The sequence below is a fragment of the Fukomys damarensis genome, unplaced genomic scaffold, assembly GCF_012274545.1.
Source record: "Fukomys damarensis isolate Sample0158 unplaced genomic scaffold, DMR_v1.0_HiC HiC_scaffold_11, whole genome shotgun sequence".
Classification (NCBI taxonomy): domain Eukaryota; kingdom Metazoa; phylum Chordata; class Mammalia; order Rodentia; family Bathyergidae; genus Fukomys; species Fukomys damarensis.
In genome coordinates this window covers 42,139,920-42,155,131 of record NW_022900923.1, presented here as the reverse complement: position 1 = coordinate 42,155,131, position 15,212 = coordinate 42,139,920, and the positions used below count along the sequence as shown (strand labels likewise).

Sequence of the window (15,212 nt, the reverse complement as noted above, 5' to 3'; positions counted from 1 at the left end):
GGGGAGGAGAAGGAGCGGGGAGGCACGGGGGAGGATCCTGGATCCTGCTTGTGGATCCAGGACGTCCTGAGGGACGTGGCCGCACAACGCTGAGATGAACGCACAGACGGTGAGCTCTACGCCACAGGGATGTCACCTCCCTCCGGAGAGGGACCCTGTGCAGTGAGGCTGTGGGTGCTCTCTCCACTGGCCTGAACTCTCCTCCGGAAGCCCGCACAGGGCTGAGTCCAGCCCGGCCAGAGTTGTCCGCAGTCTCGCGGGCCTCTGCTGGGGGTCCGAGCCCGCTCTGCCCCTGCAGGTGCGGGGCTCACCGGCACCCCTGTCTGCGCACAGCAGGGTCCCTGTTCCCCTGCTGGAGTGGCGGGGCCCGGCCCGAGACGCTCCAGGCCCACTGCACCCGGGTGCGCAGGCCCCGGGGAATGGCGCCTCATGTTTCCTCACGAGGCCTGGGAGGTGCTGGGCCTCAGGAGAAGACTATGCTCCCTTCAAGCGCTGCCTTGCAGTTGGCAGGACCAGGGCACAGGCAGGAGTTGGAGAGAGGCGAGCAAGGGACAGGGAGCTGGCAGAGACCACTGGTCAGATCGGTGCGCACACACTCACCTCCGTAAGGGGCAGGTGTTGGTGTCAGAGATGGAGAATAACGGGGGGTGGGGTTCGTCACCGGGAGTGGTCTGCAGGTGGAATGGACTCAGCTTCAGAGAGAAAAGAAAAGAAGGGAGGGGAGAGAGGAGAAAGGGAGGGTAGAAACGAAGGAAAGGGGAGGGGAAGGAAGGAAAGCAGGCGAAAACCTGACTGGACTGGGTCCTCCCGCCCCTCCACTGTGCTCAGTAGAAAGCGGGCCTCCTACAGCACAGGCGCAGGTGCCCATGAAAGCCTGGACTCTGGGTGCTCCGGGTCACCTCCTCCGAGTCCCCACACAGCCCTGAGAGCTGATGCTGGCTCAAACCCGCAGGAGCCACCGAAGACCAAGGCTCTCTGTCTCAGAGGTCCTCCTGCCATCCCAGCCCCCTGCTTCTGCCCTCTCCCTTCCTGGTCCGCGCTGTCAGCCCTGTGCCGAGGCAGGACGAGGCAGGACGAGGCAGGGCGGTGTGTCTGCACGGCACAGAGGGAAGCAGATCCTTGGCAATGGCAGTGCAGGCCAGGACCATTCAGAGTTAGGTAAGAATACAGAAAAGGGGTGAAAGACAACGGCAGGAAGCCCCTTCTCCTCCCTGCTCTTCCGGCCTGGTCTTCCTGGGAAACTGGATCCAGCGAAGGAGAGGACACCCGCAGGCAGGTGTGGGCTATAAGCAGATCTCAGGGCGAACGCTGTCCCCCTAGGGGTGCACTCTGTCATACTGTGAGAGCAGAGCCCGACCAGGTAGAGACAGGGATGTGTGAGTTGTTTTCTCTAAATGGAAACCTCAGTGCAGGTGCTCTCAGATAAATCAGAGGGTTTTGAGTCACAGTTGGGGCACTCGGTCTCTAAAAGGTTCCCCGTCACTGGCCTAGAACCCTGAAAACATCAGTTCCCTTCTGCTTCCCTTTTGTGGTTCTCCAGAAAGAAAGTACCTCCTACCCAGGCATGATGTGCACCCCTGTAGTCCCAGCACTGTGAGGCTGAAGCAGGAAGACTGAAATTTTGAGGCAGCCTGGGGAACTCAGTGATTAGTGAGATCCTGTCTTGAAAAGTGTGTGCGGGAGGGCGGCTCAGGGAAGGCCCTGGGTTCATTCCCCACTAACGCCCAAAAAAAGCACCTCCTTCTAGACATAGGCCCTGCATGCTAGTTGTCCCCTGTTGTTGAAGTAGACAAAGTGGGGAGAGCAGCAGAAAGAAGAAGCAAGGGATTAAGAGGGGGCACAGGTGCCAAGGAAATGCCCCAGGCCAGACAGAAACGCCCCGTGGCATGGAGCCCCAGAACTTCCTGTGGGGCCGGCTGATGCAGGAGGGGAGGGAGAACGCAAGCTCTTCTCCAAGGGTGTACTTCTTAAAGTGGCTGGCGACTAAGAAGTGGGAGGTGGGGAAGGGAGTGAATCCTTCAGTATCTTGATTGAAGATCAAAACAACTTCTATTCTGGTAAATTCCCTTCGAAACAGATCCTCAAGGGGACCAGGAAAGGGATGTTTCTTCCCCAAGCTTAGCAGGCAGCCTGGCTGGGCGCCATTTGGCAGCATTCCCAGAGGAGAGTTGGGGAAGAAGCAATGGTGCCCCCCCAAATGCTACAGCAACAGACACAGTTTGTCTGCTGGCTCCTGCCTGGGGGGCCCTTCAGCCCAGGTGCGTCCCCAAGATGCGGGGAGCCCACCTGCTTCAGTGACTGCTGGGCTGCCTGGCCAACTTCACAGTCAAGCATTGTATTGATCGAGTCAGAACTGGGGGTGGGGGGTCACCAAGCCCCCTGAGAAGCACTGTGTTTGAAACACCATTTGTATTCAAGGAGCTTTGAAGGGGGGGGGGATTCTACTGAAATAAACATGAATTTTTAAAAAATAAGAAAATGCAAAATTTGTATCATTTCTTAACATCAAATGTGAGATTTCAACTTCAGCGGGCTGCTTTGGCTCACGCCCCTCGGTCACCTGGAGCTGCAGGATCCTTCCTACCTCCCTTTCTCCTTATTTCATAAACAGGTTTGAAGGGCTCCTCTTCCCAGAGCCAGATGTGAAGCCACCACCATGCTGGAGGTCACCCTGCCCTGCCACACTTCCCCACAGCAGCACTCTCACATCTGGCCACACCCTGAAGTCCTCAGCCGAGCAGACAAACGATCAGAAAACCACAGGCCATCTGCGGATGGTCTGCTCTCCTGACCCACCCCAGGGCTCGAGTGTGAGTGTTTTCCAGAGCGGCCCCTGCTGCTTCTCATGTGAGGCCTGGGCTGGGAACTATTTCTCTTAAACGGAAGCCTGTACAGTCAGCAACCAGACCCTTTGGCCCACTAAATCCCATTAGTTTTTCTTCCCCTATAAACGCCAGGTATGTAGTCTGCTTTCTTTCCCTGCTGCCACCACCCACATCCCTTCTAAAACCATACTCCCTCCCACAGACTAGAACACAGGGTCCTCCTTTCTACCCCTACCAACCAGTTTCTGAGCTAACACCCAAAGTGAACATTTTCTAGGCATTTCTCACACTCCAGATGCTATGTTACACACTCTTCATTATTCTAAAATGGCCCAGTGAGACACATGTTAACCCTCCCCATTCTACAGATAAGGAACCCCGAGACCAAAAAGTTAAGGAATATGTCCCAGATTTCTGGGATTCAGCCCATTACATCTGACTCAGAATCCACTCCCTTTCCAGGACAATAACAACATGTTGCCTTTACTAAGCCCCTCTCATCATCCTTTTTTTGGGGTACTGGGATCCAACTTGGGACCTTGTGCTTGTGAGGCAGGCAGCACAACCACTGAGCTCAATCTCCGGCCCTCACCCTCCTTTTTAAAGATGTGTACCTGCCAGAGATGTAGCTCAGTGGCACGGTGCCTTCCTGGCAAGTGTGAGGTTCTGAGCTCGATCCCTGGTACAAAAACTTAATTAGTTAAAGATATCTTCCTTATTTTGAATTGTTTAGCCATCACTTTATTATAGGTCCCATACTAAAGTAAGCAGATAGTAGAAGAAACTAAAGTTCTAGGAACCTCACACGTTCCTAGAGGTCATTATTCCTGGTCTCTACTGAGCACCAGTGGAGTGGTGTAAGGAAGATCCAAGTCCTTAGACCTTTGGATGGGACCCTGGGAAAGGTCACCAGTTCTTGCCTGTAAGAGTCTTCTCCAAACATCTTCAGGTGGGGGCTACCCCCTCACCTTAGTCCAGTGGGGTTCGTGCAGTGGTGCTGCGTAATGTATTCCTGGTCTACCTTCTCCCCACTCCAAGGTTGACCGTTTTCCCTTTGGTGGTGCTAAGCAAATTCCCCTCACCACTGCACAGCATCCCCAGCCCTGGACTTGATCTTTAAACTCGGAGGAGAATAAGGGTGTTTCCTCCCCTGAGCTGCTCTGTACTTGGGTCTTGAATCTTGGCCTTTTCCTTGACCGTCTGGGTAGGTAAGGTACTTTCCTGTCTCTCCGATGAAGATATTTTTCCACACTTGTAAGAGTTCTGCACTGGGTCTGCACTCAACGCTCTGGCCCTTAATGAGGGACTTGGTGATTCTGGCCACTGAAGGTCCCCTCTCTACCTTTGGCCAGCTTCTCTAAGATTGGCCTAAGTTACCAAAGTAGTTGACTATATCCTTTCATGAAATTCAACCACTTCACCTCTCATTTAATCAACTAAATTTACACAAGGCCCCATACGGGCGGAGCGTGTACCATGCTTAGAGGCACAGTGACAATTGCTTCCCTCCTCCAGGAACTTGTACTCTTCTATAGTAACCGACGGTGGCTGCCATTCAAGGCCACCACTCCGTAGACTGCCTACTAGGAGCCTGTGTTCTTTACCTCACCTAGTCCTCCCAACAGCTCAGAAGGTAAAGGTCATTGTCTCCGGCTTCTGAGTGAGGAACCCGAATCCTACTGATACTTGAGCAACGAACTCAGATTCACAGACAAAATAAGTGGCGGAGCTGGAGTTTGAACATATTTCTGTGTCCGAGGCCTTGTTTTCTCATTTACCCTGGAGATTCTACAGATAGCATAGTAGTTTGGACCCCAGCCTCTAGATGCAGGCCTACTGAAGTTTAGAAACCTGGTTCTGCCACTTCCTTGCTAGGCAATCGAGCAAACAAATGAGCCTTTCTGAGCATCGCTGCTCAACTGAATTGTTTCCTCGTCTACAAAAATATATCATGATAATACCTATCTGGTAGGGTTGCGGTGAGAATCTCAGAAATGGTACCTGGCATGTTAGTGCTAATATCTAGGCCTAGGCACACCTGTAGTCGTTTAATTTTCTTGGCAGCATCCTGGAAACTGGTCTGTCTTACACTGATTCTTTCCAAGAGCCTGGGTCTGAGAGACCGGGTTAGATCTCAGCTCATTTACAGAACAAAGGCAATTGTCATGCAGTGGGTCACTGAATGTACAAACTGAGGTTTCTGGCTTTAGGGTTACCCTTTCTGCCGGCTTCCCTACTCTGCTCTGCTTGCCTGACTCAAATGCACTCCTACCTTCTAGAAGGTTGTCTTCTGGAATTCGTCTTGTTATCGTCATGTTAAGATATCAAGTATGCTGTAAGTACACACTATAAATAAGAGATGCTATCTATTAAAAGAGAAGTGTTCTCTGTCATATACATATTGGGAGAAAAATCTGAAGCCCTCAGTACATCCCTAAAACTTGGAACTTCAAGTATTTCTCCTTTCACAGCTAAAAGAAAACAAGTCTTTCCCCCAGATCCAACATCTTTATGGTGCTCAGCCTTCTGGAAAGAGGAGGCTGTCCATGGTGAGGACTTCTAATGACCTCTCAGTGCCAAGGGTAGGAAAAGCACCTCTCTTGGAAACTTTGGGACACCATTTTTGGGTGCCAGTGTAGCGAAGACTTTCCACAGAAATATCAGACCAGTTAAAAATTTCTCTCTGGCGTCAGGAGTTTTCCGGACAGGCCTGGATTGTATAACCACAATCATCTTTCTACTGACCTCTTAGAGCCAGTTCAGGAATTCTGCTTGGGTGAATTTTCAATCTTACCTCTTATCCGTGGGATGTCTGGGAGGGAAGGCTGTGTCAACACAGGAGTTGTTCGGTCCTGTCGTGTAGGTGGTGAAGAGGAAAGGGTTGGTGGTGGCCCCGGGAACATCACCGTCTTGGCTGGTGGGAATTTGAGTCAGAAGACATTTCGGTCCTCCGGGCAGGGTGGGTCCTGATGTCACAGGCAATCAGATGTGCCTGATGGTTGTGGTTTAACCTGCACTTTTCTGGAAGGAAGGAAATAGCAATCGCTTGAAACCTTGGAAAATCTAACTGGCCTAAAGGTCTAAGGGTTTTTCTTGGCCTGGTTGGCAGGGCTTACTCCATCCTGGATTGATTTCTGAAGATGGAGAGACTCTGCAAAATTCATTTCATAATTCTTTGCTGACTGCCCACTGGGGGCCGGGAATTCTATGCCCAGCTGGGGATGGGGCCATAAAAACGAATAACATGGCTGCTTTCTTCAAGTTGCCTGCATTCTAGTGACTGGGCAGCGCTGGCTTGACACCTCCCAGAAAGCAACCTGTGTCCCCAATGGAGCTCCTTCTGTGTGGTCCCCTTCAGCAATCTGGGCACATCAGTGTCCTATGATTGGCTTCCCATGTGAAGCCAAACCCAGAGGCTCTAGACCCCAGAATCTGGAAACAGAGCAGGAGTAGTCAGAATAGAGGTTAGAACCCTCCATTAGAGGCCAGAAAAGGGAAGTCTCGACAGTGGATGACTTTTCCCTGGAACTCCACCTCCCAACCTGGTCCCAGGCATCTCCTCTTGTCTTTCTTCCTCCCGGGCACCATTGAAAGAGCATGGATAAGAGACTAGGTGCAAACCTCACTGCTTTAGAAACAGGCAACAAACCCCATGCAAACCCTGCCTGTTTAGGCAGAGCTTGGTTGGAAAGGATCCCTGTCAAAATGTGGTCCCAAACTACTGACTTTCATTGTTAGAAAATGCAACATTAGCCAGCATGCTGGAAATGTAAAAAATAAACATCTGTACTCAATGGATTTGCCCGGGCTATCCAAGCTCATCAAAGATGTGGCAACCACATCTGGTTGCCAAGACCAGTGCCCTCTGTTGAAAAGCGCTGCTGTCTGGGTTCAAAAATGACCAGAGAGAGACTCGGTGATGCCTCTTCTACCGTGCAAGTGCAAGGTCTTGAGTTCGATCCCTGGTACTGAGCGGGGGTGGGGAGAAGACCAGAGAATTGGCTGTGCTTTATTTGAACCCTTTTCACACTGAAGCCATTCTGCTTTACTTCTAAGATCAGAGCTAGCTACATATGTATCTGATGTGTTATGAGCAGACATTATACTGAAACTTCTTGGTGTCGCCAACACTTACAACCATGTTTGGCGGAGAATGGATGCTTTCCTTCATTAAACTGAAATTACATATGTGTAGAGTCAGGAACAGAACTCCTGTATTCAGTCCCCTCTCACCTTTCCATTCCCCTGCCACCAGATTCGAGCAGATCGAGCCACTATCGTCTTGCGTCGCCTTGCTCACTACCTGCTCCAGTCCCCAGTCTTCTGGTCTAGAGTTGGAGGACAGTGGGCTTTGAGTCATGAAGGGTCAAATCCCTGTTTTGCCCATTACCAGCTTGTCACTTCACATCACCGAAGTTTCCAACACAAAACAACTACTATGATCATTAAACGAGGTAAGTAAGCCCCCATGTTTATAGCACATGGTCACCAAGGGCTCGTACAGTATTTTTCCTCTTTTAAAACTCTTCGTAAACCCTGAGAAGAGCGGGTCCTTGACAAGCACCTTCTGGCTGCACATTAAGTCACCGGCTCAAACCTCTTGAAGAAACCAAAAGTCCCGTCCGCCTTGACGCTTCTACATTCTTCACCTGCAAAACGTACAAGGGCCTTTCAGTTGGTAATTTTTTTTAACATAAGGAGTGTTTCCTTGTATGTTGGCACAAGACAGTTACTTGAGAAGAGAGCACGTAGGACACATAGGTCGTCTAAGCTACTGAGAGTCCACCTGACCCACATTCTAGTGGCTGTCACACTCCTCTCCTAGTTCAACTCCAAACTCGGATTCACCTATCCAGCTGCCTACACACAACTCCTCTGGAAAGCCTCTCGGGATCTCCAACGCAGCACATCCAAAGTAGAACTTCGATTTTTTTTTCCACCCAACTGTATTCCTCCTCATCCCTCCCCATGTCAGGAAATGGCACTGCCTTCTGCCCAGTTGCTCAAATGGAAACACTAGGAGTCACCTTGACTTTCCCTAATTCCTTGCATCTGATCGATCTGCAAGACTCCTCAGTTCTATCCGCAATCTATTGCCCCCTTTTTCTGAGCCAGCCCCACCTGCCCCTTCTGTCCTGGAGTCTGGGCTGGAGCTCCCACCCTCCAGCCTTTTCCCCACACAGCAGTCCTACTCATGGGCCTTCTAAAATGTAAATTAGATCCTTTCCCTTCACCTCCACCAAATGTATTGCTTTTAAAAATGTTCAGAATAAAAAACAGATCCTTTCCATAGACGTCCCTCCATGGTCTAGCTCTTGTCCATTTCTCTGACCTCATCCTCCCCCAGCTCAGGGACTGTCTTGTAGTGAGCACCAGGTGTGTGCCAGGTTAGGCAGGTGCCTCTCCCTACAACTCACCAGTCAAGTATGAGAAAGAGTTTGGTGCTGGCAGATAGAAAGTGATGGATAGGATAGATAGCTCAGTGGTTCTGCAACCTGCCTTGCAAGCTCAAGGGCCAGAGTTCGATCCCCAGTACCAAAAAAAAAGGAAAAAAACAAAACAAAACAAACTCGCCGGGGATTTAGCTCAGAGGTTCTGCTGCCTGTTTTGCAAGTCCGGTACCAACAAAAAAAGAAAAACGAAAGTGATGGACAAATGCTAGATGTCCTGCTTTGTCATTTGTCCAGATGGCAGGAGAGGGACTAAGGGGCTAGGGTGGGGGCTGTAGTCCAGAACAGTCAGGAGTAGAACTCTAGCCCACCGTCCCCCTTACTCACACTCTCAGCCATATTCTAACTCCTGCCTATAGGGGGCGCTTCAGCCAGGAAGAGCGAGTATGCGGAGGGGGTGTGGGCAACGAGATGGCCTCTCCTCAAAGCGGCTGTCCCAGTCAGCATCTGCTTCTGTGGGCTTAATGAGAACTCCAGGCACTCCAGAGACTGCAAATAACTTTGAGGGCGCCACTAACTTGAGCAGCAGGAAGAGCCAAAGCTGCCAAACCTTCAGGGAAGATAAGTGAGGGGAAAGAGGTGGTTTCTACAGCATCGGGCAGATGGAAGGATTTTGCGTGGTGGAGTGTGAGCTCCTCCCCTTCAGAGGAGCTGAAAAAGCCCTGTCCTGTCCCCTCTCTGCACTCTATTTGATTAGGAATTCAGGGGCGGGCCCTGGCCTGGCACCAGGCGCACAGTCTCAGTAGGCACTCTCTCTGTTCTTCTCTGTCCCTCGCTCTGTCTCGCTCACGCGTTCTCCTACCCAAGGAGGCCAGACAGGGGGACGTGGTCACTCTCTGAAAGGTGCACCTTGAGGTAAGTCCAGTCATTTTACTTTGGGGTTCATCCCCTGTGATTCTTAAGAAGAAATAAGATCTAGGCATAGGGAGGAGGGAGACAGGGAGAAGTCATCCTGCCTCCTTCTTACCAGGACCCCAGGGATGGGGACGGGGCAAGGGGACGGAGAGGACTGGTCCTGGCAGGCACAGCTCCTGAATGGGTGTGGGTGGCCTCCAGTTCGCAGGCGTGAAAAAGCCAGGGACCAGGAATCTACAGGAGCTTCTTGGGCCACTTCAGAGAGTGCTCTGTGAGTGTCCTTGAAATCTCTTAGAGAGGGGTTGTGGTACCTAAATACCGTGTGTGTGTGTGTGTGTGTGTGTGTGTGTGTGTGTGTGTGCGTGCGCGTGTTTCCTGGAGCGAAAGGAGATAATAATAAAGAGAAGAGTCGAGCATTGGACGGGTCCAGGGGGCTGTGGATCGAGCTGGGGTCTCGCCCAGGTGAGGGGCTTGACCTCCTCCGCTCTGGTCAGTGGCTGGGAGAACGCTTTCCCTAGATGGACACATAGCACAGAAGTAGTGGTTCCTGACTGCCAGTCCTGGGAACCCTGCATCATTCGAACTCTGAGCAGAGTGGTCTCTAGCCCGATGGAAGAAAACCTAACAGGGTTCAGCCCTGAAGCATCCAGGCTGAGATGGGGCAGGAGGAGGACAGGCGCACACACACCCCACTCAAACTCTCCCAGCAGCCAGAGCTCTAAGGAAAAGCTAAAGTGGCATTGTGCTCAACCCTGGAAAGCTGGGTCTGAGGAAGGTGGCTCTTGTCTGCCAAGGTGCCCAGTCTGGAAGAAGGAGACGTGGAGACAGAGGCTCACTGTGCAGCCAACAGACAGCTACCTTGGTCCTGCAGCAGCCCAGTGCTATGCGTGGAAAAATGTGCTTTTGGCAGTGGGCCGCCCCATCCTTTTCTCCTGGCCACAGCCAGCGACCAGCCAGCATGCCCAAGCAGTGGGCAGTTGAGTTTGCCTCTCAGAAATACTGTAGCTCTTTGTCTGAGGCCTGTGGCAGCCCAAGGATAGGCCAGGGTGCTCGCTCCTCAGCAGCCTGGGAGCTGATAATACGAAGCAGCCCTAAGGACATTTCCTTAGGGGACAGGAAGGGTTGGTGGCCACAGGTGACTCGATGCAGCGTCACTGTCAGGAACCTTCTCATCGGCTCAGTGGGTTTGTTGTTGGCTTTTATACACCTGCCTTACTCCTGTCCCTAGTTGCCCATACTGGCAAGACCCAATAGCACTGTTGGAGGTACAGGTGACTTTCTGCTCTGTCCCAGGGAGACATATTGGAAGAGTCCCACCGCCCACGGGGGCTCGGCAGCAGGCCGACTCCAGGGAGCTGGGGTAGGGTACCAGCCCTTGGTTCCTCATTTTCCATTCCTTCAGCTTCCCTCTCAGATGACCCCAGACCCCACATTTGTCCCCAGCCCTCTCTGTTCTTATGGCATTAGCAGTATAAGGTCAAAAGCAACAGGCTGCCCAGTGATGAGGGGCCTCGATACAGAGCCTGGGACACCAGGAGCAGACAGCTTGAGGCAAAAGAGGACCTGGAACCCCATCCTGAGCCACTTTCCCTTGGGGGATGCCCCTTTTCTAACTCCTATTCTGATTTTCAGGGTCCCCTGTTCATTTCTCTGGGCCCCAGTGGCTGCTGTTTAGCAGGAGGAACACTAAGTGTACACTAGGCCTACAGAAAAGAGAGGCATGAAATAGCCCAGACCTTATACCCTCTGTGCCCACTGTAGACAAATGCCCACCCAGTGCCCATGTCTCCAGTCTGGAGAGGGTCTCTAGCCACTGTGTGGAGACCAGGATGATGTGTAGCAGCATGATGTGTAACAGGATGATGCGTACCAGGATGATGTGTAGTTAGCAGCTGCTAACCAGAGAGTCCTCTAACCCAGAGACTGTTACAGACAACTGCACTTTGGAAGGCAGCCTGGGCCTTGCGGTGGTGACTGCAGAGGAACCATGCCCCTCTCCAGACACTTGGGACCAGAAACCCAGTCAACCCAAGAGCCCACAGATCTCCCAGAAGTAGTTCAGATCTTCCCCTTTGTCTGGAGCATTTTAGGAGGTTTCCCAGGGGCATGGAAAGAGCCAGAGAGCTTTTTCCTGGACTCCTAGTGCAAACTGGATGGGAATTCAAGCCTGAGAGCAGCCCATCACCACCAACAATCCCCCTACACACACACATACACACATCTACATGCTACACAGCTACAACACACTGTCACACACATGCACAGGCAGTGTTGTGGGCTCCCCAGCTTTTGTAACACACCCCCACTCAAGTTCCTCCTGCTCTCACAGATTTTCTATGACTGCCCAGGAGCCATGCACCTTGGGTCACCCAGAGAGCCAGGTCCAGCAGGAGCAGGCATGCAGAGTGGAAGGGGGGTCCCTGCATAGCTGAGTCTGCGTCCCACCCAAGTGCTAGTCCACGCCTCACTGCCCTCCCGCTGACTCATACATGTCCACTTGCTCTGTGCCCTCTCCCTTTCTGCAGCAACAGGATGCAGTGGGTGTCCCTCCTGCTGTTGGCAGGGCTCTGCTCCCTCTCCTGGGCCCAGTATGATGACGACCCTCACTGGTGGTTCCAGTACCTGCGCAGCCAGCAGTCTACCTACTACGATCCCTATGACCCGTACCCGTACCCATATGAGCCCGCGGAGCCCTACCCATACGGTGTGGAGGAAGGACCAGCCTACGCCTATGGCTCTCTGCCCCCACCAGAGTCCCGTGACTGTCCCCAGGAGTGTGACTGTCCCCCCAACTTCCCCACAGCCATGTACTGTGACAACCGCAACCTCAAGTATCTGCCCTTCGTCCCCTCCCGCATAAAGTACGTCTACTTCCAGAACAACCAGATCACCTCCATCCAGGAAGGCGTCTTTGACAATGCCACCGGGCTGCTGTGGATTGCTCTCCATGGCAACCAGATCACCAGTGACAAGGTGGGCAGGAAGGTGTTCTCGAAGCTGAGGCACCTGGAGAGGCTGTACCTGGACCATAACAACCTGACCCGGATGCCCGGCCCTCTGCCGCGCTCCCTGCGAGAGCTCCATCTGGACCACAACCAGATCTCGAGGGTCCCCAACAATGCGCTGGAAGGGCTGGAGAACCTCACAGCCTTGTACCTCCACCACAACGAGATCCAGGAGGTGGGCAGCTCCATGAGGGGCCTCCGGTCCCTGATCTTGCTGGACCTGAGTTACAACCACCTCCGGAGGGTGCCTGACGGGCTGCCCTCAGCCCTCGAGCAGCTGTACCTGGAGCACAACAATGTCTACACCGTGCCTGACAGCTATTTCCGGGGCTCACCCAAGCTCCTGTATGTGCGGCTGTCGCACAACAGCCTCACCAACAGCGGCCTGGCCACCAACAGCTTCAATGCCAGCAGCCTCCTGGAGCTTGATCTCTCCTACAACCAGCTGCAGAAAATCCCCCCTGTCAACACCAACCTGGAGAACCTCTACCTCCAAGGCAACCGGATCAATGGTGAGGGGGTGGAGGGATGGGGCCGGCTGATGGTTCCTGAGTGTCAGTGGCAAAGTACAAAGGGAGAGGTGGGGCAGGGGTGGGGGAGCACAGGAAACCACCAGTCTGGTGCGGCGACACACACCTGCTCTCTGAGCCACACGGGATTCAGAGGCAGGAGCATCACAAGTTTGAGAGCAGCCTGGGCAAGACTTAGCCCCTGTCTCAAAATCTAAAACTAAAAGGGCTGGGTAGGGTAGCGCACACCTGAAATCCCAACTCTCTGGGAGGCTATGGCAGGAGAATTGCAGCCCAGCCTGGTGGGCAATTTAGCAATTTAATGAGACCCTATCTTAAAACAGAATACTAAGAAAAAGGGCTGGGAATGTATAGCTCCGTGAAAAGCCCCTGGATACCAATAAATAAATAGGAAATACTGAATTAAAATTTAAATTTAAAAATGGCTGGGGATGTATCTCAGTGCAAGGCCCTGGGTTTAGTCCTCAAGAAGACGGAGAAGGAGGAGGAGGAGGAGAGGAAGAAGAAGCAACCTGAAAACTAAAGCCACAGCCTGGGGCAACAGGTGCCAAGTAGCCTGTGCTTCTCCCCAGTGCACTGCTAAGAAGGTGCACTGCGGAGGGGGTGGCTTGGAAGACCAGGAGAGGAACATTTCCACCTAGGGCTGGAGAGGTAAGTGGGCTGTGGTGGGAGGGAGGCCCCCTTCCTCCCTCAAAGTCAGTCTGCAACCACGAACCCACAGGGGTTCACCTGTAGGGAACAGGCTCAGTTCCTAGAGAAGGAGATGAGCTCACTTGTAATCCCAGCGCTGCGGGAAGCTGAGGCAGGAAGGCTGAAAGGTGAAGCCCAGCTTGGGCAACTTAGTGGCTAAGTAAGACCCTGCCTCAAAATAAAAGAGGAAAAGGGCCAGGGATGTAGCTCAGTGGTTCTGCTGCCTGCCTCACAAGTTCAAGGTCCCGAGTTCGATCTCCTGTACCATAAATAAATAAATGATGAATAAAAATTAAACAGCTAAAAAGGCCTGGTGCAAAGGCCTTAGGTTCAGTTCCCACTACCAAAGAAGGAAGGGAGGGAGCAAGGGAGGGAAGGAGAGGAGGAGAAAGAGGGACGGAAGGAAGAAACAGCAAGCTTCTAAGGCCCTTCCCGGGAGGAGGGCGGAGCCTGGGCTTCCTCCCTACCTGCAGAGGGGAGCTGTTTCCCCACGACCTACTCCTGCTACACAGCCAGTCTTGTGTTTTGGTCTTTATTTGTTTTTTGAACAGAGCGGCTGGCGGACAAAATGTTCTCCCTGTCAGAGTGAAAGTGGTGTTTGTTCCGGCCAGCTCTCCCGGAGCCCCAGGGGGCAGGCAGAGGTCTTCCCTAGGGTACCAAGAGCCTGGCCCCCACAGGCCTTGGGGTGGGGTGGGGGAGAATTCGGGGCTGCTTATTTTATAAGCACTTTCCTGGGAAATCCCTAAAACAGCTGAAGGCCTGCCTCTCCGTGGTGAGAACTAAAAGATGCATTTCCGGTGGAATAGTCTCATTGCTATTCAGCTTCCTACATCACCCCAGGGCTTCTGATGCCTTAATCTCTGCAGAAAGGTCCTGAGCCAGTATTTGGCCACCCCCAACGCCCCCCTGCACTCTGCTGGGGGAGGGGGCGCTGTGTGTGAGGGGAAAAGGCGTGGAAATGAAGCCTGCTGAGAAGGACTCCGCCATCAAAGCTCTGGGAGAGACTGAGGCCGGCTTCTCCCCCCAAGAAATGACTCAGCTGTTTAGCAAGATGTTAAGTGCTGGCCAGACTCTGAGGAGAGTCACCAGCCTCACAGGACACAGGACAGTGCCAGAGGTGACAGCCCGGGCGGTGGGCAAGCTAGAGAGCCGTCTGCCTGGTCTGGTGGGCTAAAAAGCAGAGCATCCACAGATGTTCCAGACTGGCACTTAGTCTGTCTGTCTCTGGGGTCTTCTCACTCCCGGGGAACGCTGAGGGGCGCTGCAAGCCATTGTGACGTCACAGGCAGAAAGGGTTGGCATTTCCTCCCGGCTCTACCACCCCCCCACTCAGTCACCGCCACTCACCTGCTGCCCAGGAGGCTGTCATAGCAGAAAAGTCACATTGTGCCTCATCCTAGAGTTTGGCCATGAAAATGTGACATCAAAGAGTGGCCGTCCCCGGAAAGGATCCATCAGTTAGTTTCCTGGCCTCCAGCAGTAAAGGGGAGGGTGGAAGTCTTTGTCACCAGTTTCACCTCCTCTCTGTCTCTCTGCAGAACTGTGTCTTGCTCCTGGAGTATGAGGCTTCCCTCCTCTCCCAAAAGTTTTTCAGAAAGTAAAACTACTTAACAAAGTGTCCCAACGTCTTGCAAGAAAGTTCTCTGATCAAACCACATAAGAATGCTCACTGTCTACTCCCACCTCTGTGTGTGCCATTTAAGCCTGTCATTGATTCTCTTTCCCAGTGTTTTTTGTTTGTTACTTGTTTTTGTTTTGGTACCAGGGATCAAACTTGGGACCTTGCACTTTTGAGGCAAGCCCTGAGATTCTATTTTCAAACACTCTTTTTTTTTTTTTTTTTTTTTTTTTTTTTTT

At 52.5% G+C, this 15,212-nt stretch overlaps 1 protein-coding gene and 1 long non-coding RNA gene across 2 annotated transcripts in view; one reads left to right on the top strand and one right to left on the bottom strand.

Annotated features, from left to right (window-relative positions):
• Positions 1-102: 102 nt before the first annotated feature.
• Positions 103-14,931, bottom strand: LOC104876822. Its single transcript, XR_784426.2, has 3 exons — positions 14,703-14,931; positions 5,620-5,846; positions 103-692 (listed from the first exon to the last, which is right to left on the bottom strand). It is a non-coding gene; the product is annotated as an uncharacterized LOC104876822 (long non-coding RNA).
• Positions 8,685-15,212, top strand: part of Fmod (fibromodulin) — a 10,812-nt gene continuing 4,284 nt past the window's right edge. The window contains exons 1-2 of the mRNA XM_010645041.3: positions 8,685-9,130; positions 11,656-12,647. Coding sequence (XP_010643343.1) covers positions 11,663-12,647 — 985 coding nt within the window. The 5' untranslated portion in view covers positions 8,685-9,130; positions 11,656-11,662. The remainder of the gene's footprint in view (positions 9,131-11,655; positions 12,648-15,212) is intronic.